Source organism: Eurosta solidaginis, chromosome 4 (assembly GCF_040869045.1).
Source record: "Eurosta solidaginis isolate ZX-2024a chromosome 4, ASM4086904v1, whole genome shotgun sequence".
NCBI lineage: Eukaryota > Metazoa > Arthropoda > Insecta > Diptera > Tephritidae > Eurosta > Eurosta solidaginis.
In genome coordinates this window covers 236,783,307-236,807,437 of record NC_090322.1, presented here as the reverse complement: position 1 = coordinate 236,807,437, position 24,131 = coordinate 236,783,307, and the positions used below count along the sequence as shown (strand labels likewise).

Below are 24,131 nucleotides of genomic sequence, written 5' to 3'. Positions count from 1 at the left end.
GAAATCAAATCGTTTATGTTGATTATTAATTTCAAACTATGCTGGCAAAGCTGATTGATGGCGGAGTCATTAAAGGTGAAAGCATTATCCAAGCTGATTGCAACTTTTCTCATGAATTTTGACAGTACGAACATTTCTCAGAGTATTTTTGACATTACCACCAACGAATTACACAAACAAATTACATAGAGTTTGTGTGTGTATGTGCGCTCGTTGTTGCCACCTTACGGCTTCACCATGGCTATAGCATTGCCAGCACAATTCAAACATAAAGTATCACGTTTTCGTTAACGTTTTTAACGTTAACGAAAGCTTTTCGTTTCGGTTAAAAACGAGATACAATTTATCTTGATAATTTCTTTATCGATAATATTTCGAAGTGTTTCAACGGAAACGGTGGAAATTTTTTGATAAACGATTAGCTTAACGTTAAGGTGCATCCCTGAAATACAATAAGTAAAATAAGTAAAATAATCATTAAACTTAAAATTTTGAAAAAAAAAGGGATATGCATAAAATGTAAACAATAAACATATCAAGGTCAGCAAATCAGAAACAAAGCAAACAACCTCTTTCACTACAATATCAAGTTACAGTAAAATATCAAAATCATTAAAAATACGACAAAGAGTCTTATACAATTGTTCACAAAACAATTATATAACCCTCTTTTTCTAAGGCGGATGGTGTAGCATTATGCGTCATACCCACCTATGTAATACACTTGCGGCATTACGCATCATGAACTTCTATGCCAAATACATTTTAGTAATAATCATATTACAATATTATACAACATAAATTATTGAACCAACCCAGCGGTTAGCTAACATCAATGGAATGGCGAATATGAAACCCTTGTCCGTTCACAGCTAATAAATTCCGCTTATTATTTACATACAACCAATAATGGGAATTAACCAAATACTCGCATTGATCTGCTGACGTTGCAAGCAGGCATACAAATCTACATGTATGCGAGCAGGCATACAAATCTACATGTATGCAAGCATGTATACAAATCTACATGTATGCAAGCATGCATACAAATCTACATGTATAAAAAGCATGTATACAAACCTACATGTATGCATACCCCATTACCAATGTACATATTTTTAGTTTATTAGTATTTAGATAATTATGAATGTATAGGTTAAGTAAATAACTATAAAAGAGAAAGAATTTATTTAATAAAAGGAATTAATGTTTGACTACCAAACCTTTCACATCTTTTATTCCAAATCAAACATTTCATGGCGATCCTGCCAGCTTGGTCACGAATTAGCAAAACTGCTGAAGACCTTGCTGGAGGAAAATCCTGGATATAAACTAAGCAGGAATCGCCTTCTAATCGAAACATATCAATATGAGTAAACAGCAGACCCAACCCCTTCCATTAATTGAAAACTATCGGTATACACGTGAAGTATGTTCTGCCATCTATGCACCCTAGCGCAAACGATCCGGCTCAACTGTGTTCCCAAGATCTCTTTTGTGCCTAGGTACTTTTTACTATAATTTTCTTGCAAGGTTACCCCTCCAAGTTCAGGCTTAGTCCAATTAGGGACCTTACTTCCTAGTAAAAAACACTAGATCGGTTTTTTCCGCGTTTGCGGTCAACCCAACTCCAGATGCCCAGGCATGTGCATCACGAAGAGAACTGATTGTTGTTAGACATCTGCCACTTATGATGACTGGAACGTCATCTGCATGTGCCGTAAGCTTGACTCCTCCTCCGTCGAATGGCCTAAGCAATTAGCTGATGACCGACGTACACAGCGTTGATGATAAAACCCCGTCCAACAGTGTTCTTCTGTTTACAGATTTTGTTACCTCGCATTGGCCCTATTGCGACGTGATTATTCTGCAGCTTAACATGAAGACCATCCAATTTATAAAGGCGGAATGAACTTCAATTGAATTGGAATTGTCCATGATTCCTTGTTTCGAGATATTGTTGAAAGCCCCGGCAATGTCCACAAAACACCAATGGTATACTCCTGGTTCCAGGACTTTCCTCATATTCATCACTACCCTATGCAATGCAGTATAGACCTTTGGTGTAAGCAAAAGAGAATAACTCTACATTCATATTTGATCCTGTATACTTAGTCTCTCTAGGGTTTTGAGCGGAAAAGAAGTCGAACTAATTGGCCTCTAAGTTTTCGGGTCCCAGATAATCAGAAGATGTCCTTCTTAAGCGGATATATATATTCTGTGCTGGCAAACGGCGTAGACTGCGGGACGCCCTTGGGCGTGAACAGCAGGGAACCACAAAAGATTTATAAAAGTTACGAGGACGTCGGGTTTGGGATCTAGCCCAGAACAACCATCCCTTGCACGAGACACACAGACATGAGTATGACTGTCCTAAAAAGATTCTTTTGCGGCAGATGCAGCAAAACCATTTCTCAGGCCCGAGGTTAGGAAACGGACCCGGATTGGGTTCGATACGTTCCCTGAGCAAGAGAATATGGAGCAGTCCCGCTGCAAGGAGCTGCTGGGAGGATGAAAATTTATGGGAGGGACGCAACAAATTAAATGGGGCTACACTGAAATGTTGTTGTTGTTGTTGTAGCAATGCTCGCCCCACCTAATAGCCGCGACCGATCACAAATTGTCATCAATATCCTCTAACGGGAGTCCAAGGAAACTTGCCGTTTCAACAGGGGTGGACCATAAGGAAAGGGGTGTTAGAGGCGTTGGTTCCACATTATAATTAAAGAGATGGTTGGTGTCATGTGGGGACACATTGCAAGCAGGGCATACATTTTGTATGTCGGGGTTGATTCTTGATAAGTAAGAGTTTAACCTGTTACAGTATCCAGAACGAAGTTGAGCAAGAGTGACACGCGTTTCCCTGGGGAGTATGCGTTCCTCTTCTGCGAGTTCTGGATATTTTTCTTCAAGTACTGGATTCACCGGGCAATTCCCGACATAAAGGTCCGACGCCTGTCTATGGAGTTCACCAAAGACCTGCTTGTGTTTTTCCGCTTCATACGGCTGGGTTCTCAGGTGCCGTATTTCCTCAAAATGCTTACGGAGATGACTCCTTAGGCCCCTAGGCGGTGCTGGTTCGTCAATCAGATGTCTGTTGGGATGCCCAGGTTTCTGGGTATTCAACAGAAACTGTTTGGTCAGCATCTCATTTCTCTCCCTGATGGGGAGTATTCTCGCCTCATTATGCAGATGGTGTTCTGGGGACATAAGAAGACAGTCCGTGGCGATTCTGAGAGCAGTATTTTGGCAGGCCTGTAGTTTCTTCCAGTGGGTGGTTTTTAGGCTTGGCGACCATATGGGTGACGCGTAGCACGTAATCGACTGGCTAATTGCTTTGTATGTGGTCAAGAGCGTTTCTTTATCTTTTCCCCAGGTACTGCCAGCAAGGGATTTGAGGATTTTATTACGGCTCTGAATTCTTGGAACAATTGCGGTTGCGTGCGCACCAAAATGTAGATCCTGATCAAACGTCACACCCAAGATTTTGGGGTGTAGGACAGTCGGTAGCGTAGTGCCATCGACGTGGATGTTCAATATGGTCGACATTTGGGGCGTCCATGTTGTAAATAAGGTCGCGGAAGATTTAGTCGATGACAATGACAGGTTTCGCGAGGCGAAAAAACTGGAGAGATCAGGGAGATAGCCGTTTATTTTATTGCATAGCTCATCGATCTTTGGGCCTGGGCCTGTGGCCATTATTGTGCAGTCATCGGCGTAGGAAACGATTGTGACTCCTTCCGGTGGTGAAGGTAGCTTAGATATGTAGAAATTAAACAAAAGCGGGGATAGGACACCACCCTGTGGCACCCCTTGTTTAATTCTCCTTTGTTTTGATGTTTCTGAATTGCACCGATGCCTGCCGACCACCCAGATAATTTGCGGTCCACCTTTTAAGACATGGGGGAAGGGTAGACCCTTCCAGGTCTTCCAGTAATGAGCCATGGTTGACCGTATCAAAAGCTTTTGATAGGTCTAACGCTACGAGTACTGTTCTATGGTGGGGATATTGATTCAAACCGCAATTTATCTGGGTGCTAATGACATTTAGCGCGGAGGTAGTGCTATGGAGTTTTCTGAAGCAATGCTGATGAGGGGCTAGCTGCAAATGTGCTTGGAAATGAGGGAGCAAAATGGCTTCAAGCGTCTTTGCCACTGGCGATAGGAGAGATATCGGACGATATGACTCACCTACGTTAGCTGGTTTCCCAGGCTTTAGTAGCGGGACCACCTTGGCCATTTTCCATTTCTCGGGTATGACAAAGGTGGAAAGAGACAGGTTGAAGACATGCGCTAAATATTTGAAACCCTCTTTCCCTAGGTTTTTAAGCATCGGCATGGCTATGCCGTCTGGGCCCACTGCTTTGGATGGTTTAGCGCGACCAATGGCGTCCTCAACCTCTCTAGCGGTGATGGTAATTGGTGACGCGCTGAGTTTGTGTTTATGTGCACGTCTATTGGTTCTCCGTCTATCTTTGTCGACCGTAGGATGCATTATATATTGTCGGCAGAAAGCGCTCGCGCATTTTTTCGCATCCGACAGCACCTTATCGCCAAAGGCGATGGAAACTTTGTCTTTGTGCTTAGTCGGATTCGATAGGGACTTTACGGTGGACCAAAGTTTACCTACACCGGTAGAGAGGTTACAACCTCTTAGGTGCTCTTCCCATTTCGCCCGCTTGTGTTCGTCCACAAGCAATCTGATGCGTTGGTTTATATCCCTTATTTGGGGGTCGCCTGGATCAAGCTGTCTTATAAGGTCGCGTTCCCTCGCTAAGCTCGCGGCCTCCGCCGGGAAGTGGGGCCGGATTTCGGGAATTCTCCCGGCGGGAATGAAATGTGCCGAGGCGGATTCAATGACCTTACGGAAGGCACGCTCCCCTTGGGGGGCATCAGTCGGGATAGGGAGGGCAGCAAAGCTGCTGTCTGTTGCAGATTTATATTCTTCCCACTTTCCTTTTTTGAAGTTTATGAAAGTGCGTTTTTCGGTGACGATGAAGTCGGCGGTACGCTCGAACGAAATAAGTATGGGCAGGTGGTCGGATGCCAATGTTACCATCGGCTGCCAGTTGACGCAGTTTACGAGTTCTGCTACACTGAAATGACAGTCCTTGGTCGGGAAAAATCCCGAGTCGCTCCGGTACATAGAACCGACTGCCTTGGGAAGCGCCTGTTAGATCTGCTGATATTGTATCACAATCATTTTATTTTTCGGTAAGCAGCCGGATGCAGACTCTTTATTTAAAACAATTTTTTTCCAAATTAATTACTTATAACTGCAGTGTATAGCCTTCCAATGTATACATATGTATGCACTTAAGCGGTACATATATACACATCAAAAACCATACAAGTTATAAATTTGAAGTCAGAATTAGAATATTTAAGACATACAAATGTTTTTTAATGACCATATAAAATCCTGGGCATACACATAAATTCTTCATTCTTAACATACTGGGATAACTTCGGAGTTAAATACCATTTTAGTCTTCAATCATTTCTACCTCTTCAACATCGTCATCGTCTTCATCTTCTACTTCTGCTTCATCAACTTGCTCATTATCATCATATTCAGCTTCTTCTACGAGTTCGTGGTCTTCGTCTTCTTCGGCTTCTTGTTCATTCTCTACAGGGTCAGTTTCATCATCAACTACAGTTACTATTTCTTCAGCTTCTTCTTCTGCTTGTTCTGTGTCGTTTTCGACTTTGGTTTTAACATCTTCATTCTTAACCTTCACATCTACATCTTCATTTTTTTTCTCCACATTTTTACCAGACTCTTTTGTCTTGCTCTGGCATTTGTTCGTTTGCGGTTCTTTCTCATTTACTCTCTTATCCTTATCCTTCTCTTCTTTAACTTTCTTCTCTTCCTTCTCTTTATCTTTGCCCGTCTTAGTTTTATGTTTATCTGTATCCTTATCCCATGCTCTAAATTTATTTTAAAGTAGGAATGTTATTAATGAAACAAAAAAAAAAAATGTTTGTTTTTTCTATTACCCCTCAGACTTATGCTCCTTTTCACGTGTGAAATATGGTGCTACGCGTGTGTAAACCAGTGAAAGTGTGCCGTGTTCATCCCTGTACTTACGCTAAAATATGAGAGGGCAACAAAATTAGCTTAAGCCAACATTTTTCATTCCATAGTTTTTAAATATGTGACCCGGCCTATGAAAAGGTGGCTTATGACTCAAAAAACAAATTTCGAGAAACAGCTGTTAAAGATAAACAATGTATTTCCTCAGTTTCGTAGTAGTTTTTCTTTTGCATTATGAACAGTCATGCCCTAAAGACAACCAAAAAAGCAAAAGAGCATAAATGAGATAAGTTCGTGTGTGTATATAAAGAGCGATATTTTTTTTCAATGCAAAGCACAAACCAGATTCTGACCGAAAAAAATCGTGTGAGTGCTCAGATTTAAAAGCAATGCTGAACGAGTAGGAAGTGTGTCGCTTGTGAATAATGTCTGTCAAAGAAGAATTTAGCGAGGTTTTTCAAACATATTTCTGTGAAAACGAAGAGAATTATGATTCTTTCGATGATGTTGGTATCAATTAGGAGGACGAACTATAAGCATTGTTTCAAAGCTGAAGGTCAAATGGAAATGGATGAAAATATCATCTCCACAACACTTCTAAGCAAGTTTGAACTTTCTAGTTTTCACAACGTGAAAGAGCGTCTCAAAAACTATCGAAACCAGAAAAAAGTGGAAAAATTTTTTTCGAGTCATAAGCCACCTTTTCATAGGCCGGCTCACATATAAGTAATTAAATATTTATACACTTACATTTAATGCAGAGTAATCTTGATTTGCTGTGGATAGCTTGCGTCCTAAACTTTTAACTTCGCTCTGTAGATCTTTGATTTTATGACCAGCTCTAGTATGATCTCTTTGTATTTCTGAATGCTGCTTACGCAAATCATTATAGACTTTTTCTAAATCGCCATAATTCTTCTCGGAACGCTTAATTTGCTCTAATAATTTTCCAACATGAATAACGATTCCATTATAGTTAACTAGACCTATGTGTAGGAAAAAAATATATTGTTAATATTTATATGCAAGATATGTTTGTATCTTTAACATGTAGGGATTTCGGGATCCCGCTAGCCACCTGTGGATTGCTTCTCCATAGCTGGGCCTCGAGTCAGCTTAGTAAACGTTGGGCGGACACTACGTCTTGCAGGGTAGCCAGATGTTTCTGGTCGAAAGAGGATGGCAGGAGGTATGCTGAAATAATTGGGTTCACTAAAGCTCACCTATCAATGGTCATTGGGGTTTTGACAGGGCACTGTCCCATGGGTATCCATGCGTACGTCTCAATATATTGGAAACTCCATCTGGCTGCAGCTGTATGGAGGATGATGAGGTGGAATCACCTCTATGCTTGATTGCCCAGCTTTTGCCAGAACTAGGCGAAAGTACTTCGGTCGCGACTCACTTGGATCTCCCAAGTAGCTATCCAAGATTGAGATCGGTATCATTCGAAACTTTATCGTTGCTACCCAACCATTCTCTAAGTAGTTATATCTACGTCACCGTTATTTTAGTTTATTTTATTGCATGTGTTATGACAACGGACCTTCATGTTGTCCGAGTGAGCTTCCCCTATCAGGGAAGCTACCACCCAACCTAACCTAACCTTGTATCATTTAGGCTGAATAAGAATACACATTTCAAATGCTGAATGGAATATCACCATTGCTCCGCAGGGCGCTCTTCAAACAAATTATGAAATAAATAATTTTTCAAAACTATTATAAAATATGCCCTTTTCATATATGTACATATGTACCCCAATCTCAAAGACGTTTTCGAAATCATTCGAAAATTTCGAACTTTTTTTTTTGTTCTCTGAGTTGCTTTGAGCATGCAAACTGTCCCAACCAATTAGACCCCAAAGTACAAGTTATAGGTCTTTCGAAATTCCCATGGATTCATGACATTTTTTCCCAGATGTTCATCCATCTTCCATTTTTTTTACACTTTAAAATATAGGTACAGAAATTTGAATGCTTCGTGAATGCGCTCTAACATTTAGAATAATGTCGTGGGTTCGAACCGAGCTCGAAGCCTTAACAATAATTTGTTGACATTATTATCTTATAACTTTAAACGAGCAATTCTTGTATATTTGTATAGCCGAACGATATCGGGAACTGCTCAACCGATTTAAATAAAATTTGGCACAGAGATAATGTATCACCTTCTAAGACTTTCTACCTAGGTGTTGCCACTCAGAATGTTTCACAAGGTTGCCACCTATTCGAAATAAAAAAAAATTGCATGAGATATGCCGATATGGGTATCAAACGAAAGGTATTTCACTCCGCATTACAATTGGTACATTTTTGAGTAGGGTTGGGGTAGTTAGAAGAAATAGTCCTCTCTTTACTCATATTCTATGCTTTAAAGGAGAACATTAAAGTTAAAAATCTTCGTAAAAAAATCTTACACATGATTCGACTTAATTTTTTTGATTTCACACACGCTAATAAAATTGAAATGCAATATCAAGGCACCGTGGCAAATTCTAGCAAAAATTATTAAATGCATATTTTTGGCAAAAATGAAAAGAATAATAGAAAGATTTCTCACCATAGCAAAAAGATATCTCAGCATGGTAATTTGCTACCGTTGAACACTAGAAGCATATGTTCAATTTGAAAACGACATCTAACCATTTAAATACTTACCAACAGATGGCGCTTAGGGAAGTAAGTTGACATTTAATGAAACTTGATAGTTGTCATTCGTGAAATTTACTAGTTTTTGGAATGTAATACAATTGTGAGACTTTCACAGTGTATAACGAAAAAAATGTTTGAAATTAATAATTCGGCGCATGATGATACTCGACCTAAATAACTTAGTTCTCGATTACACTAATTGTCATAACAATCTCTTATACTATAGGCAGAAATTACCCATTTCAAATTTTTCATTCCAGTTCATTTTGCGGTTAGTGTTTGATATGTTTTTGAAATCTACTTTTAAGGAAATCAAATATTGGTAAGTAAAAATGTGTAATAGGTATAGGTACATATAAAAAAAGTAGAGTTTGATTAATGATGACATGTAGAACAAAGTATGTCATGCGGCATACTCGAAGATTGCCGAGCAAAGCTCGGTCGCCCAGGTACTTATGATATTTTTTTAATTGGAAAAATTTGTTAATTATAATAGGAGAAAGAAAATATTCAAGATAACTGCCATAGCTTGTTGTATAGACCCATTCGGCAACATTTTGGTGCCGGTGCTCTAACCATTGAGCCGTCACGGCGGTTGTTTGTCTTCATTATTTCTATTCTGTGTCCTGCTTTTGATTTTCACATTGCTGCGACATTTGTCAAAGAAACAATGTGAATGGTATTATAGTTATGGGAATGGCGCCATATTTCCATAATTGACTGTAAGATTGCGGGTTCCAATCGAATATTATTTATACTAATATATTTACCATCATTATCTTTGGCGACATTATCAGAAACATCTTCGCTGTCATCAATTTCTCCATTGCCGTTATAATCATTTTCTTTATTTAGGTACACGCCATTTCCCAGTCCAATTTTTCTTAACTCTTCAAGCGGTATGTCATCCGTGTTTTCAATTTTTGGTGGCGCGTCAACAGATTCTTCCTTATCGGTCAATTTTCTTAAAAATAGAAAAAAAAAGTTCAAAAATAGTGTTTTCTTATGATAATCACATCATATTATTACCTGTAATGAAATGCTTGCCTTAAACAAAGTTTACCAAGCAAGTGACGTATTTGTCCGCGTGATAAATGCAAACCCAACGCAGTGAATAGATCTTCTAAATCCTTTTCATATATAAATCCACAGTGTGTTGTATCGAAATATATAAATGATAGTAACAAATGAGGTTTAACAACTATCATTTTCTTATCTGCAACATGTTCTTTTTCCTTTTCTCCCTTTTCTCTCTCTTTGCCTTTGATGCCATTAGCGGCAGCAGCACCTTTTTTGTTTGGCGTTTGCTTCGATGCCTCTGTGCTTAGGAGTTCACCATCAGCGTTTCGTTTTGTAGCTTTACGATCTATTGCAGTTTTTATAGCAGCACCATCTTTGTTGTTCGAAGCTTTTGTCTCATTAGTAGTCTTGGTTGATTCTATATTAGCTTCCTTGCTTTCGACATTCTCTGCTTTATTTCCATCTGCATTGGAGGCATCGTCATTTTTATCCTTTGTGTCATCAGTGCTTTCATCATTTTCTCCCTTATACAAATATAACTCCTTGTAGATGTTGAAACCGAAGTCGCGCATTAACATTTCGTTAAATAGCTCAGCAAAAATGGACACCTAGAGTATTGCAGAGTTTTTTAAATTTTTTTTCATAGTTTTTCCCCCTCGGTGAAATTGGAAACTTTTATGGAAAATCCATACCCCCAGCGGGTTAGGGGCTCAGAATATACCCGTGTTAGGTATGCCTGTCGTAAGAGGCGACTAAAATATCAGATTCAAGGGGCTGTGTAGCGCAACCCTTTCAGGTTTCCAGCGCAATATATAGCTTCTCCAAACCCAATTGTCAACCTCACCAATCCGCGGCGAATCCTGTTTCACTAACAGACGAGGCTCTGGCGACCCCAAGCTACTCATGGAACTTGGGGGTGGGGAGGGAGGCATGGCCTGAAGGTTTAATGTGGCCATATAAATCGTTCCCGAGATGGTCGGGCTAGCAACTTAATGGTATTGTGTTACCAGAGCGTACCGGATCTGTATCCGGCAAAGGACCATCAAATCGATAACATTCAACAACAACATGGAAAATCCATTTCGAAACGCTTTAAGAAACCTTTGCATTTTCTTAGGAATAAATCTGTTACATTTTATAAACAAATCAGAAATCATTCCGATATAATCCATAAAAGAATCTTGAAACTACCATATAACAATCCCGAGACAATTTCGATAGTTCCCAAATGGTCCGTCCCAAATATAATCTCGCAATAAACCTGAATAAAATCTCGAAATGATTCAGGAGCAATCCCGAGATGGTTTCGAAAAATTTCAAAATTATCCCCATGGCCTTCCCGAAGTAACCACTAAATGATCTGGAACTTAGTCGAACCGAAATGGCCCCGAAATTATCGCTACATTGTTTCAAAATCATCCCGTATAAATTACCGATATAATGTAGATATACATAGTTTCAATATGTTCCTTAAACCATTACCAAATAGTCCAAATTTGATAACGAAACGGTTCCGAAAATAGCCCCCAAATTAACCAGGGATACTCTTATATAAAAAGGAAACCGTGTCGAAATGGTACGGAGCTATCGCGTAATGAGCCCAAATAATTCCAGTCCTAAAATCATCCCGAAATGTTCCCAATAACAAACCAAAATAATTCCGAAATTGCCTCCAAATGATTCCGAAAAGAATCCCGAAATTATTCTTAGAAAATCCACACATCTTTAGATCATCATAGATTATACTGAAAAGGTTTAAAAACAGTAGGTGATTCCAATATTGTCACCTAAGAAAATCTGATATTATTCCGAAGTGATACGAAAAGAGCTCCGGCATGATATCGAAACAGCCACGAAATAATCCCAAAACGGTCACGGAAATAATCGCTGCATGGTCTCAAACCAACACGATTAAAGCCCGAACAACAACGCCGGCCTTCTTATGACCCCTGAACAAAATGAAAAAGCTCCATATCTCGTTGTTCCCGTTCTAACGTCAGTTTTTTGTCCGGACTCGAAGACCGCTCCTTTACCGAGCGCACTTATTGCATACTACCATCGCTATCCGCATCCGAAATAGACTAAGAGGTATAACAATTTCTAAAACCGGTTCCGGAGACATCGGTCGTTTTCTAAAGTAACTTTCAAAATATGCAGCTGTAGAGATATGCTCCAATAAGTTCTATGGTACTACAAAGATTTAGACTTGACATTATTCCAAATGAGAAGTTAAATCTAGGACTAGATGTCAATCACTCGTGCAATAGCAGACAGTGCCCAGTATACATAAAGCACTTGAATGCAAAAAAACAAAGGCTAGGATACTAGCAGCGAACACCCGACGCACTGATAAGCCCGCCACAATTCAATGAGATACCGCTGAAGAAAATTCGATACAAAGAAAGACTGCAGACTAGACACAATGAACTTAAGTGCATATACTTGAATATTAACAGCATAGTATCAAACAAATGTGAACTGGAAGTGTTGGCTGAAGTACATACACCAAGTATCATATTATGTTCGGAAACGTGTACAACGAAAGATGTTGAAGACAGCGAATTAGAAATAGCATCGTATAATATGGTTAGATGCGACTCGCACAGCAGGCATACAGGAGGAGTACTAGTGTATGTTCATAGGACAGTGGAGATAAATGTAATTTATAATGCTAGTGTCAATATGAACTTATGGTGCATTATAATAAAATTGAAAAAGGTCGATAAAAAGTGGCAAATAGGGGTTCTGTATCATTCACCAAGCACAAGTGATGCAGCGTTTATCGAGTACCTAAATGAAATATTAATCGATAAATTTGAAAGAAGTAAATGTAATATACTAATCGGGGATTTTAATATAAACATGAACTACATATCAACATATAGTACAAAATTGAATGAGATATTTTCTGTGATGGGTATGACCCAAAAAGTAGAATTTAATACTCGAATTACAGATGCAAGTGCATCTAAAATTGATTTATTATATTCAAATTCAGATGAAATACAGTGCAATAATTTGCCTGCATACAAAATTTCAGATCACGAAACAATAATGTTCAATATTAAAACGTCTAAATCATACCAGATGAGAATGACCAAGAAAATCACAGCTTGGGATAAATATAATAGTGAAATCTTAATAAGCAGCCTGAGATCATGTAACTTCAACATAAATGAAAACCTACTAATTGATGAGAAAGTCGAATTAGTGAACAACATAATAATGCAAGCTATGGAAAGTTTAACGTATGAAAAAGAAGTTCATATCAAGCTTATGAATAAATGGTACGACAGAGAACTGGCGCAAATGAATAAATGCAAATATAATAATTATAAGCTTGCGATACAAACAGGTGATTGGAACGAATATAAAAATATAAATCGTATCTACAAAAAGCTAGTAAAAATAAAGAAAGTTAAATATATGGAAAATAAAGTCGAAATGAATGAAAATAACGCCAGAGAAATGTGGAAACATCTTAAGCAAGCGGTTTGCTTAACGAGAGATAACGAAGGGATTAAAAAGGCGATAATAGATGGTATGATGGTAGAAAATGAAACTGAGCTGGCAAATGGTCTAAATAGGTTCTTTATAAATAGCGTAATAGAAATTAATAACATCATAGAACCTTGCCGTATAGCACTAAGTGATGTACAAGTCAATTCTAGATTAAAGTTTGCCAAAATAACAACAGATGAAGTTATTAATATTCTGAAAGAGTTCAAATATAAAATAGGCGGCAGAAAACTTATATCTGATGGAGTACTTAAAGATTGTATATCGTATACAGGATATTTCTACGCACAAATAATCAATAACAGCCTAGAAGAGGGTCTTGTACCAGAAAAGTGGAAAACGTCAACGGTGATACCAGTGGAAAAAGTTAAAAAGACAGTAAAACCTGAAGAACTTAGACCCATAAACACCCTGCCTAGTGATTGTAAAATACTTGAAGCTTATGTTAAGAACCAGTTAACGAAATACCTTGAAGATAATAATATACTAGCCCACCAGCAGTCAGGCTTTAGAAAGAAACATTCATGTGAGACAGCTCTTAATTTGGTGATACATGACTGGAAAGAAGAGTTAAATAAAAAAAAAGTGGTTGTTTCAGTCTTCCTAGACCTCAAACGAGCTTTTGAAACAGTGGATAGGGAGATCTTAATCAAAAAAATGGAACGTATTGGTATAACTGGTATAGAACTTGACTGGTTTCGCAGCTATTTGAAGCAGAGGAGACAGAAAACGGTTATAAATACCGTGATGTCTGATGAATTGGAAGTACCCATAGGGTTACCACAAGGCTCAGTTTTGGCACCGATACTGTTCTTAATTTATATTAATGATATAGTTAACGCTATTGAAGGTTGTGAAATCAAACTATTCGCTGATGATGCATTAATAATGATTAGTGAGAATAATATTAATTCTGCACTTTCTAAAATACAACATGAACTGAATAACCTGTATAAATGGTTGTGCGGAAATAGACTGAAACTTAATATAAATAAAACGAAATTTATGATAATAACAAGGAGGAACGTTAATGAGGATATAATTGGTTTAAAAATAAATGATGAAAGCATACAAAAAGTTGACAGTATAAAATATTTGGGAATTATAATTGATAACAAACTCAAGTTTGAAGAACATATAAACTACACAGTCCAGAAAGTTGCGAAAAAAATTGGGGTTATGCAGAGAACATCCAAATATATTCAAAAAAAGTACAAAATAATTATATATAAGTCCATTATAGAACCGCACTTTGTAAACTGCCCATCTATTCTATTCATTGTGTCAGACAAAGAAATAGATAAACTTCAAAAGATGCAAAACAGATGTATGAGATTTATTCTTAAAAAACCTAGAGATACTCGTACGGCTGATATGCTGAGAAGTTTGAACTGGTTAAGTGTAAAGCAAAAGATTTTTTTTCACGCTATGAAGTTTATATTTAATATTAAAAGTGAAAATGTACCTGAATATCTAAGTAAAAACGTAGTATTAGTTAAGCAAACACATAACATTAATACAAGGAATAAACACAATTTCAAACTGCCTTTATTCAGAACTGAAATAGATCAGCAAAATATTTTTTATAAAGGTCTAAAAAGTTTCAATGAACTGCCTATAGATATAAAAAGTTGCAATGAAATCGGGGCTTTTAAAGCAAAACTTTATGAATATTGTAAAACCTTAGCAATAAGATAGTAAATTGTAATATAATTTAATTTATGAATTAGGCTTTTTTGCCGTAATAAATAAATGAAATGAAATGAAATGAAATGAAAATATACAAACTACTTTGATTTTTGTGTTCTAAAACCTTGTATTATAAAAAAAAAATTAATAAGTGTAAGGCGTGATGACCTACAAAGAGATTTAAGGCCGAGCTTCTCTGCTCGCGTCGTGCTCCTCTTATTTTTTCCTACAAATTGGCGGGATGGGACCTATTTGTTTTATGCACTGCCGAGGGGCGACCCCGCTTAGATAAATTTTATTCTTATTGAAACAACTTGTTTCTAAAATTTTGGTTGTTGCTTTCCCCGGGGCGTGAACTCAGGATCTTCTGCGTAGTTGGCGGAGCACGCTACCATCATACCACAGCGATTGCCGCGTATTTTAGTATATCTTAAATATTAGAATACACATTTTTTATAACTAACCTCAAAAAATCGTTCCTTAGTATCTTGCGGACCGTAATCCAATAACACAGACAAAGACATAATTGAACAGTCGAACATACCACCTTTGGCTGTTTTATTTGGATGTACAACAATATGCTCCCTGGTTGGTAATTTATAACGGCGTAACAGCTGATGTTTCTCTCTTTCATTCAATTCTTTAGGAGTGTCCTGCAATTCAATTCAACCAAATTTTAAAGAGCAAAATTAAACTATCAACGTGCAAGAACAATGCGAATTAACCTCTGGATTTTTGGTTGCATCATATTCATCAAGTATGACAATATCGGTCATGTCAAGGTCGATCACATCGTCTTCTTGCTCGTCATGTTCCTGCTGTTCATCAACTTTTGATTTATCCTTTTCCTCAACCTTTGTTGCTGCTTTCTTTTCTACTTCCTTCTTCGGTGTTTCGGTTGGTTTAGCTGCAGCTTTGGTTACAACTTGTTTGGGTTGTTGTGGTGTCGTCTTCGGCGGTGCCTTTTTGGCTTTATCCTTATCTTCTGTTTTCTCTGTGTTTATTGCTTTTGATAAACGCGCCATAATAATATTACGTGCACCTTTTGGGATAAATAAGAATATAAGTAAACGTTAATGCATATTAGATGAAAGATGCATATGTGGATTCGGCACAGGCCATAAAAATGAATCATATTTCAAAAGTCTCTCCTCTCTTATGGACATTAGTCATAGATGACCTTCAGTTACTGAAACCCAATATATTTGACACACAAGTGCATTCAGGTAACTCAGTATTCTGCATCAATATTACCAAAACAGTTGTTGTTATTGTTGTTGTTGTAGCAATGCTCGCCCCACCTAATAGCCTCGACCGATCACAAATTGTCATCAATATCCTCTAACGGGAGTCCAAGGAAACTTGCCGTTTCAACAGGGGTGTTAGAGGCGTTGGTTCCACATTACAATTAAAGAGATGGTTGGTGTCATGTGGGGACACATTGCAAGCGGGGCATACATTTTGTATGTCGGGGTTGATTCTGGATAGGTAAGAGTTTAACCTGTTACAGTATCCAGAACGAAGTTGAGCAAGAGTGACACGCGTTTCCCTGGGGAGTATGCGTTCCTCTTCCGCGAGTTCTGGATATTTTTCTTCAAGTACTGGATTCACCGGGCAATTCCCGACATAAAGGTCCGACGCTTGTCTATGGAGTTCACCAAGGACCTGCTTGTGTTTTTTCGCTTCATACGGCTGGGTTCTCAGGTGCCGTATTTCCTCAAAATGCTTACGGAGATGACTCCTTAGGCCCCTAGGAGGTGCTGGTTCGTCAATCAGATGTCTGTTGGGATGCCCAGGTTTCTGGGTATTCAACAGAAACTGTTTGGTCAGCATCTCATTTCTCTCCCTGATGGGGAGTATTCTCGCCTCATTATGCAGATGGTGTTCTGGGGACATAAGAAGACAGCCCGTGGCCATTCTGAGAGCAGTATTTTGGCAGGCCTGTAGTTTCTTCCAGTGGGTAGTTTTTAGGCTTGGCGACCATATGGGTGACGCGTAGCACGTAATCGGCTGGCTAATTGCTTTGTATGTGGTCATGAGCGTTTCTTTATCTTTTCCCCAGGTACTGCCAGCAAGGGATTTGAGGATTTTATTACGGCTCTGAATTCTCGGAACAATTGCGGTTGCGTGCGCACCAAAATGTAGATCCTGATCAAACGTCACACCCAAGATTTTGGGGTGTAGGACAGTCGGTAGCGTAGTGCCATCGACGTGGATGTTCAATATGGTCGACATTTGGGGCGTCCATGTTGTAAATAAGGTCGCGGAAGATTTAGTAGGTGACAATGCCAGGTTTCGCGAGGTGAAAAAACTGGAGAGATCAGGGAGATAGCCGTTTATTTTATTGCATAGCTCATCGATCTCTGGGCCTGGGCCTGTGGCCATTATTGTGCAGTCATCGGCGTAGGAAACGATTGTGACTCCTTCCGGTGGTGAAGGTAGCTTAGATATGTAGAAATTAAACAAAAGTGGGGATAGGACACCACCCTGTGGCACCCCTTGTTTAATTCTCCTTGGTTTTGATGTTTCGTTTCTGAATTGCACCGATGCCTGCCGACCACCCAGATAATTTGCGGTCCATCTTTTAAGACATGGGGGAAGGGTAGACCCTTCCAGGTCTTGCAGTAATGAGCCATGGTTGACCGTATCAAAGGCTTTTGATAGGTCTAGCGCTACGAGTACTGTTCTATGGTGGGGGCATTGATTCAAACCGCAATTTACTGGGTGTTAATGACATTTAGCGCGGAGGTAGTGCTATAGAGTTTTCTGTACAGTCCTAGTACCTTTTACCCGGAAAAGAAAACTATCCATGCCAGAACCATTCCTGGGTGGCATCAAGATCCGATTTTCAATGGCTCTCCGAGCCGTTCGAAACTAAACGAGGTTTCGGACAGGGTGACCCCCTATCGTGCGATTCCCTTAATTTGATGCCGGGGAATATTATACTAGCTGCAGAACTTAACCGCTCTGCAAGAATATTCTGTAAAATCGTGCAATTACTAGCGAGTACTGATGACATGAACGACCGCGCCGTAAGTTCTGCTTACTCCAAATTGGAAAGAGAAGCGGAAAAGATGGGTTTGTTGGTGAATAAGGACAAGACGAAGTACCTGCTGTCATCGAGCAAATAGTTAGCACACTTGCGTCTTGGCAACCACACCATAGTTACATAGTCCACCGAGTTAAAACGTAGCGGCTACGCTGGCTAGGCCATGTTATGTGAATGAAAGTTGACGCTCCGGATAAGAGAGTATTTTTATCGCCTATCGAAGCAGAGCATGAGGACGGGCGCCCAGCGGGCTAGGGGGTCAGAATATACCCGCGGTAGGTATGCCTGTCGTAAGAGGCGACTAAAATACCAGACTCAAGGGGCTGTGTAGCGCAACCCTTTCAGGTTGCCAGTGCAATATAAAGCTTCTCCAAACCCAATTGTCAACCGCACCTATCCGCGGCGAATCCTGTTTCACTAACTGACGAGGGGTTGTGTAGCGCAATATATAGCTTCTCCAACCCAATTGTCAACCTCACCTTCGAGCGGCGAATCCCGTTTCACTAACAGACGAGGCTCTGGCGACCCCAAGCTCCTTATGGAACTTGGGGGTGGGGAGGGAGGGATGGCCTGAAGGTTTAATGTGGCCATATAAATCGTTCCCGAGATGGTCGGGCCAGCACCTTAATGGTGCTGTGTTACCGGAGCGTATCGGATCTGTATCCGACAAAGGACCATCACATCGATAACACTCCCCAAAGCCCATGTAAATCGTTCCCGAGATGGTCGGGCTAGCACCTTAATGGTGCTGTGTCACCGGAGCGTACCGGATCTGTATCCAGAAAAGGACCATCACATCGATAACACTCCCCAAAGCCTGCGGAGAGAAACCTTATCGCTACAACAACAACAACGGGCGCCACTCCGGTGGAAACCGATTTAAACTCCTTTAGTGTGACCAATTGGCGCCATTTGGCAGTGCGAAGAAGCGACTGGTGCGCCTTATTGGACTGTCATAACCGTTTAAACGGCTAAGCGCCAATTAAGTAAATCTCTCTTATATGCTTCCTGTGTAAGAGGTGTTCTCTCAAGCCTATGTACCAAATGCCTTAATGCTGCATTTTTATGCTACGCATCGAACAAAAATTTACCAATCCTTGTGAAAATTGGTAGGGGTATAGATTCTATGACGATAACTGTTTTCTGTGAAAATGGGCGAAATCGGTTGAAGCCACGCCCAGTTTTTTTACACAGTCGACCGTCTGTCCTTCCACTCCGCCATTAACACGATAACTTGAGCTAATACCGATATATCTTCATTAAACTTAGTTCACGTACTTAGCTGAACTCACTTTATCTTGGTAACTATTAAAAATGGGCGAAATCCGACTATGACCACGCCCACTTTTTCGATAAAGAAAATGAAAAATATGCCATAATTCTGTACCAAATACGAAGAAAGGGATGAAACCTGGTGATTGGATTGGTTTTTTGACACAAAATATACAGAACTTTAGGAACAACTTTGCAAAATGGGTGTGACACCTACCATATTAAGTAGATGAAAATGAAAGTTCTGCAGAGCGAAATCAAAAGCCCTTGGAATCATGGCAGGAATACTGTCCGTGGTATTATATATATAAATAAATTAGCGGTACCTGACAGATGATGTTCTGGGTCACCCCGGTCCACATTTTGGTCGATATCTCGAAAACGCCTTCACATATATGACTAGGGGCCACTCCCTTTTAAAACCCTCATTAATACCCAATCGTTCTAGAGTGACCCCTGGTCCACCTTTATGGCGATTTCTCCCTCCCATACTCCCTTTTAAGATACTCTTTAATACCTTCCATTTGATACCCATGTCATACAAAGACATTGCAGGGTTACCTTAGGTTCATTTTCCTACATGACGATTTTCCCTTATTTTGTCTCCAGAGCTCTCAGCCGAGTATGTAATGTTCGGTTACAGCCAAACTTAGCCTTCCTTACTTGTTCCATTTAAATTTTTTACTTATCGACTTCCGTTATACATTCGATTAACATAAATCGGAACCGAATTCGGAAGTCCAAATCTAGCAGAGGTTCCGACGTATCGCAACCGGAATAGAAGCTCTGTTACAACCCCCTTACTTAAAAGCGTTCACATACAGTTATAGGCTGAAAGTTCAAGCACAACATATCTAAATAGAGGTCGCAGCGCATCGTGGCCTAATAAATAATAATTGTACGAATATTTTGAAATAACGCCTGTGTTTACGTACCCTTTGACGAGAGACTGCGTGCTGTTAACTCGTCGCGTATATCTTGTACCTTCATAGTTTTCACATCCAATTTGGAATAGTGCGTTGCTTCCTTTTCGTCATTCTGAAATCAGCAATATTAATTAAATTACAATGTTAAAATAAAGTGAAAAAACGTGATGTGAAATGCACTGATGCTTCACTCTTCACTCTTGCTGTCTACTGTTAATTTTAATAATACCTTTAACATATATATGTGATGTAATATGTATAAATTTATTGTAGGTCGGCAGTTTTAACAACAATTAGGAGAATAGACCAACAATGATTTATTAAAAAAATAAGAATTTAATATACAATTTACTTTTTTTTTTTAAGATGTAAATATGAAATTTAGATTCAATTAGAATGGAGGCTCATAAATATTGAGATCTTAGTTAATTGTGTTGAAATTTAAAAATTTTTAAAAGCTTCGTATTTTGTGGGACAGCATTTGCAGATTATGCAATAAATAATTTTTAGTGCACGAGATGGGCTGAAGTTAAATTATGTGATTGTTTTGTGGGAGAGGGCGCACTATGGGACATTTTGAAGAAATTTATTAAAAAAAAAAGTTTTTTAATCAAATAGAGCTGAAGTAGTATGTCAAAAGTTATTTTGGAATACACATCATTTCCAAATATATTAAAATATGAAATTGTGAAAAATAGTCACTACACCTTTCCCAGTTTAAGTTCAGAAAATTATAATTCAAGTTCAGAATTTCCAATTTAAATTCAGAAATTTACAATTCAAGTTCAGAAATTTACAATTCTAGTTCAGAAATTTACAATTCAAGTTCAGAATTTTCAATTCAAGTTCAGAAAATTACAATTCAAGTTCAGAAATTCCATTTAAATTCAGAAATTTACAATTCAAATTCAGAAATTTCCAATTCAAGTTCAGAAAATTACAATTCAAGTTCAAAATTTTCAATTCAAGTTCAGAAAATTTTTCGGGTATTTTTTTTTTCATCCAATGGAAATAAATGTATGTAAGATGGCAGTTTCGTAAAAAATTATGCCAGCTTTCCCTGTTTCGTGGTAACTGACGGCGATTGGGAGCACCATGAGAGGTCAAGTCTTCCTCCACCTTCGCAACTCTGTGGAGGTCTCTCCCTTCCACTGCTGTTTCGATTGAAGTACTTTCCTGGCCGTAGCGTCACCATGCACTTGTTGGAAAGAATTATCCTCCATTTGATTTCAAGGTTCGGGATGTACACACCTTGAAGAAAACTTGGGGTACACTATACCCAAACCACCATTTTGGCAACATGGTGAAGTGTAAAATTAATTAGTTTAAATAACTTTTGAAAATTAACATCCTACTTATAAATTTCTGAATTCGAACTGCAATTTTCTGAACTTGAAATGTAATTTTCTGAACTTGAATTGTAATTTTCTGAGCTTGAATTGTAATTTTCTGAACTTGAATTGTAGTTCTCTGAATTTAAATTGGAATTTCTGAACTTGAATTGTAAATTTCTGCATTTAAATTGCAATTTTCTGATCTTGAAATGTAAATTTCTGAACTTAAACTGGAAAAGGTGTAGAAATTTTTCCAATTATATTCAACTAATTAGCGAGCCGAATCTATACAAGGTGGTGGCAAAGCGAATGTCAATTCAAAAGGCGATTTTTAAACTGCGAAGAGTAAATGAGATGTTTGTGACAGTAATTTGTCGGATATATGTAAATCGGATACTGTCACCTCTGTTGCCCCGACCTTATCAAATTCTGATATTACCCCTTCGATGAGCACCGATCACATCACGCCATCGGAAGAGTATGACAAAATGGGGCATGACGGAGCACTACCCTTTGAGAATTCGAGAGAAACGTTTTGCAGAAGATTTATGGTCCTTCACGTCAGCGCAACATGAACCATGGAAGGAAATTTAATATTCAAAAGATGTCTTCATTTACCAGATGGATGAGCCTTGCGAAGCTGGGAACGATAAGTTCGGAGAGAAATTATGTGTAGCTGAAAAGCAGTGGAGGAAATAATCTCGGTACTTATTTATGCCCTATTCCCTCGTAGGTGCGGATCACCTGCATATGCTATAGGAGAGTCACTTTGCTGCTGTCAACGAGATGAGGATCCCTGCAAAAATCGCGAGTACTCCATGCATGCATGTATGGAGTACTCGCTATGGACCAAGCGAGTGCTCCAAAATTAACCACAATTCATACAAAAAATATGGTCCAATTAACATTGCGATGTCCTAGGACCGGACCATATACTCCAGCTCCGCATTACATCAGAGTAATCCATGGAGTACCCACAGTCCAATAAACATCGTGTAGTGATTACAATCGTTAAAAACGAGCAATGATCGGCTTACAACATGTTCGTGTAGAAACATGAGTTGGTCCATCGCTGCATTACAGTGGAGTAGAATGGTAAGTACTCCAGTGGACCACATGGTCCAACGGTTTTTGCAGGGATACAACAGATATACGAAAGTATTGATATTAATAATTATATATTTATCTACATCGGTGCATTCTTTATTGGCGCTAGACCGAAGTTTTTAAATTCAACTGCTTCATGTATTGATTTCTCCAAAAGCGCGAATCTACACAGTCAATTTAGGGCAGATTTTCAACCCCCAGCGGGTTAGGGGATCAGAATATACCCGCGGTAGGTATGCCTGTCGTAAGAGGCGCAATATATAGCTTCTCCAAACCCAATTGTCAACCTCACCTATCCGCGGCGAATCCTGTTTCATTAACAGACGAGGCTCTGGCGACCCCAAGCTCCTCATGGAATTTGGCGGTGGGGAGGGAGGGATGGCCTGAAGGTTTAATGTGGCCATATAAATCGTTCCCGAGATGGTCGGGCTGGCGCCTTAATGGTGCTATGGAACCGGAGCGTACCAGATCTGTAGCCGGCAAAGGACCATCACATCGATAGCACTCCCAAAGCCTTCGGGGAGCAACCTTATCGCTACAACAACAGGGCAGATTTTCACACTGGCAGTAGTATCTGCCAGGGATTGCCTGGTGACAGCTCTGCTAACCTTTTATTTTTACCACTGCTTTTGATGTCAGCTTTGAGCAGGTTTTTGACTTACTACTACAACTCTAACTCTCAAAAAGCGCTATAAATGAGGCGTAAAAATATATTAGTATGAGCCTATTTAAATAATAATAAAAAAATATGTATTTGTACAAAATGTTAAGAATTTTATTCTAGCGCTAGAGCTAGAATATAAAATATAAATTTCGCGCTCATATTATAAGAGAGAGGAAAAGACAGTGTGAATGAAAGATAGAGAAAGAGTAACATTTGGTACGATCACGATTACAAAGTATAAAAAAAAACCAAATCGGCGTAACAAAAAACAAGATTCTACAACGGCATACATACGAACATAGATACTGAAAAGAAAAGCCTGTAGTGGTATACATAATAACTTAAAACTATCATTTGCATGTGTGTGTGTGCCTTTTTCGGACACATCACCACATTGTTGTCACGCTCAGCGCTCAGGTCTACCTCCTCATTTGTTACACCATCCACCGATGTATCAGCATTTCCTGATGAGGCTGTAGCATGTGCAGTTGCTTGTTGTGCTACACCATCCTCATTTCCATTTGATATTACTGCATTCGAGTCACTCGCACCGCTCTTATCCAGATCGTCTTTAGCGGCATCGGCATTGTTCGTAGTATCAGCGTCGTCAGCATCGGCTTGTTCAGCACTCGATGTGCCTGAATTACTTGTAGGAGTTGCTTTGGAATTAGCACTTCTACGAGCTATAATACTATCCACAGCATTTTTGTAGACCTTATTTATATCTTGCCATTGGGTTGCATTCGGCATACATGAATGTACATCAGGTAAATATATAACAACAGTTTCTATACGTGTTGCTCCATCCTTCTTCTTGTGATCCTGTCGATGATATTTAAACTCGACAAAACGATACCTAT

General features: G+C 39.1%; 1 protein-coding gene across 1 annotated transcript in view; it reads right to left on the bottom strand.

The window, feature by feature from the left end:
* Window positions 1–5,202: 5,202 nt before the first annotated feature.
* The window catches only part of LOC137251097 (cell division cycle and apoptosis regulator protein 1-like), a 38,680-nt gene continuing 19,751 nt past the window's right edge, over window positions 5,203–24,131 (bottom strand). The window contains exons 5-13 of the mRNA XM_067785084.1: window positions 23,695–24,127; window positions 20,176–20,278; window positions 15,645–15,961; window positions 15,384–15,572; window positions 9,721–10,319; window positions 9,462–9,655; window positions 6,788–7,023; window positions 6,001–6,092; window positions 5,203–5,931 (exon numbers count right to left, since the gene is read on the bottom strand). Coding sequence (XP_067641185.1) covers window positions 5,487–5,931; window positions 6,001–6,092; window positions 6,788–7,023; window positions 9,462–9,655; window positions 9,721–10,319; window positions 15,384–15,572; window positions 15,645–15,961; window positions 20,176–20,278; window positions 23,695–24,127 — 2,608 coding nt within the window. The 3' untranslated portion in view covers window positions 5,203–5,486. The remainder of the gene's footprint in view (window positions 5,932–6,000; window positions 6,093–6,787; window positions 7,024–9,461; window positions 9,656–9,720; window positions 10,320–15,383; window positions 15,573–15,644; window positions 15,962–20,175; window positions 20,279–23,694; window positions 24,128–24,131) is intronic.